The following is a 3617-nucleotide window of genomic DNA, read 5'->3' as shown; positions in this document are numbered from 1 at the left end:
AAAGAGTTGAGAAAAGTACAGCCAGTTCGTCAATCTTACCAAATCCTTACAGGGATGAGTTCATGAGACATAAAGAAAAAATAGTTGGTAGGTATTACTAATATAATATTCAGCTTTCTCTCTGATGTTTTAAATTGCAAAGATTATGTAGACAATGATCAAAATTTAATTAAAAAACATATTTCAAATCTATTGGAAAATTTATCCACATCCAATGGATCATAACAGTTCAAATAATTTAAATATAATTCAATGGAATAGTCGTTCTACTGTATCTAATGCACAATATTTTAAACAATTTCTGTATTCGAATGCTATTGATATTGCAATTTAATCTGAAACATGTTATAAGACAAAACACAATACTGTTTATAAGGGATACCAAATTATTAGAAAAGATCGTCAAGACCGTAGATTTGGAGGTGTAACTATATTTTTAGGCCTACGGATAAATAAGTATAAGATATTGGATATTATAAATGTTGGAACATTGGAAATGTGTGGTGTAAAAATTGATTTTAATGGCAGAATAATTAATATAATCTCATTATATAAACCTGACAAGAATATAAGCATCCGAGAATGGGAACGGCTTTTTAATTGGTGTTCCTCACTCGAAGGAGAGACGGTACTAGGAGGTGACTTCAACGCCCATCATGCGGTATGGGGTTCTCCAACTGATAATATCCATTGGTTCTCCAATGATACTGATGGCAATAGAATAATTGATGCATTAACTGATATGGATTTAATATTTCTAAATGATGGTTCGGCGACTAGAATTACCCCTCCAAACTCTACAAAATCAGCTGTAGACTTAACGCTAATAGCTTCTGGACTAATTGCACTAGCACATTGGCAAACATTGGATAGAACTCTTGGATCTGATCATTATATTATTTCCATCATGTTGAATATTGATGTACCCTCTTTTGTTGTCTATCCAACAAGGAAATGGAAATTAGAGAAGGCCAACTGGGAATTGTTTCATAGCACGCTTGAAATGGAACTGAAGAATGTTGTATACTCTGAAACCTGTAATGAAATGGCATTTAATCTGAATAAAGCAATTAATACAAGCAGCAAAGCTTCTATCCCCCAAAACGTACCCTTCAGTCTTAAACATAGACAAAAATCAATTTGGTGGGATGATGAATGTAATACACAGATACAGCTTAAGAAGAATGCTCTTAAAAAATACAAAACCGCATTTACACTGAATACCTTTCTTGAATATAAAAAGATAGAAGCCACAACTAAAAAAATGTTTAAACACAAAGCCAAAACAACATGGATTAAAATTTACTCCAGTCTTAACTCTAGTTGCCCATCAACTCAATCTAATAATAGGATAATTGTAATAATGAATATATTACTATTGTAATAATAAATAAAAGTATATTGGGGGTGAAGACACCATTCTAGTAGATTGGGGGGTTAAGCGTGACAATTTATAGATTGAAGCTGTAATTAAATCCCCTCTAAATACCCCTCTAATGAATTGTCTCCACTCTGATAAATGCTGTCACCATTGTAGAAGACGTCTGTTTCAATCTCCTTATCAATGTCTCTACAATTCTTAGGGGATACTTATCCCTGCGAGCGGGGCAAGGCTTACTGGCTCCACTAGTCTGGACTGACTGGTTTCGCCCTCGCGGATTTACAAGAGGGTAGAGAAATTTTTTGGAAAGGAAGGGAATTAAGGACTTCTCGGTCTCAGGTCCTGCAAAGAGTGAGAGGCTATGGGCTTACGTTAGAAGCCGGGACACTGCATAGCGAAATGTGTATCTCTTCTAGTCTCGACCTGTAACGGCTAGGAATAACAAAACAAATTTCGAATTTACAATGTATTAACTAGACTGTACATTACAAATATCAGTTATGACCAAAATGTTCATCAGGCGCGAAGGGAGACGAGAAGAGACAAGCAAGGAATTAAAGGTCAGACAATTTCCGTGCTATTAGATATACGTGGGGTTAGTATATAGAGATCTTAGTTACCTCTGCGTATCTAGGCTCTAGCTAGGGAATACGCCTCCAGTCTACCGGGATTTGAGATTTCGTACCTTCGAATCTCCAGTTGCCGACACTTTATACGTCACACTACCCCGTCGAGTTAAATAACGGGTCCACTGTCTGCGTACCTTCCGATCTCCACACTATGGCGTGGAGCTGCTGCGTGACCACTTCCCACTAACGCCGCTCTCGCGTGGGGCCCTCAGGCGCCGCGCTACTACTGTCCCCTCTGGCCCACTTCATTCCGTTTTTATGTATCGCCAACTTCTACCTTAGAGTCTTTATGTCACGTATTCCATGTGTTAAACTGGATCACGCTATGTAAAAGTTCTTAGTCAGCTCAATTCTTCTCACTTGTTTAACAATTCTTACCTTGTATTAATTTCCAACAAGGTCTAAATGTCGTAATTTTTTAAACATTCAGGCTTGTGTTAAACTGGGTCAATTGTTTTGTTTTTAATTTGAAATGTATACGTAAAACTGTGTCGAATTTATTCTTTATTAATTTGGAATATATAATAATTACTTGAATAATTATTACTCTTTACTAGGCTAATTGTCCCTTAATTTTTTCTTCTTTATTTCCTTGCTGTTTACATTACATTACTCCCTTCACAAAAAAAGAAATGGCCTGAGAGGCCTTTTCCTTTTCCAACCCATAATAACTATTCTACTTACATCTTACATTACTTATATCCTACTATACTCTTTTATATTAAGTCCCAATTATTGTGTTATATTATATTGATTCTTAAGAATATTGTGCGGTGGTCAGCGAATGTATCGTGCTGCCCCCGTATTGTACCTATGTGTATGACAAGTTGAGTTAAAATCCACAAGGAAAATAATTCCTGTAGCTGGCTGTATACCACGTATAACAAAAGAGGTTAGTCTTTGTATGTGGGTATATTTTATTTTATAAAAACCCTTAAAAGGGTAACATTACAAGCACGAACGTTTTCGGAACAACTGTTCCATCATCAGGTTAAAATACAGGTTACCATGCCTGAGCCACCAAAATATTTGGGTAAAAACCCTTTAAAATGTAATGTGTTACCAAAGATTGTACATGTTGTTAATTATATTATATGATGTTTAATATTTTAATTAGATTTTACTTCAGGTAACATACACCCATGCTTAAGTGAGTTCCAGTGTCCGGAGAGTAAACCTCTTCAAACGGAATACGGTTGGCCGTATTACATTTTAAAGGGTTTTTACCCAAATATTTTGGTGGCTCAGGCATGGTAACCTGTATTTTAACCTGATGATGGAACAGTTGTTCCGAAAACGTTCGTGCTTGTAATGTTACCCTTTTAAGGGTTTTTATAAAATAAAATATACCCACATACAAAGTTGAGTTACTTTTGTATTAAATTCTTATTGAAATTTACAAGTGAAACATTCTTGACTTATTACTGTGTTTTGTGACTACATGTGTCACTTATTCTAAATTCTAAAATTCTAAAATTGTTCTATCAGAATGTAACTTGCGTTTCTCGGCAATCGCGGTTTTGCTTATGATCGTTCACTATCGACGTATCCCTGTGGGGATTTTCGCACTTCACTCGCGTCGTCTTGGCTTTTAATGTCCGTTTGCC

General features: G+C 35.7%; 1 protein-coding gene across 1 annotated transcript; it reads left to right on the top strand.

Moving 5' to 3' along the window:
• Window positions 1-496: 496 nt before the first annotated feature.
• Window positions 497-1384, top strand: LOC140451096 (uncharacterized). The gene has a single exon (XM_072544821.1). It carries the CDS (start codon window positions 497-499, stop codon window positions 1382-1384), a length of 888 nt encoding a protein of 295 aa, XP_072400922.1.
• The last annotated feature ends 2233 nt before the right edge of the window (window positions 1385-3617 follow it).

The sequence above is a fragment of the Diabrotica undecimpunctata genome, chromosome 9, assembly GCF_040954645.1.
Source record: "Diabrotica undecimpunctata isolate CICGRU chromosome 9, icDiaUnde3, whole genome shotgun sequence".
In the NCBI taxonomy this organism is placed as follows: Eukaryota; Metazoa; Arthropoda; class Insecta; order Coleoptera; family Chrysomelidae; genus Diabrotica; species Diabrotica undecimpunctata.
This window is presented reverse-complemented; position numbering and strand designations above follow the sequence as displayed.

What these genes read in the sequence shown, in the direction of transcription:
- LOC140451096 (XM_072544821.1), top strand. Translation starts at nt 497, where the DNA reads ATGTGTGGTGTAAAAATTGATTTTAATGGCAGAATAATTAATATAATC.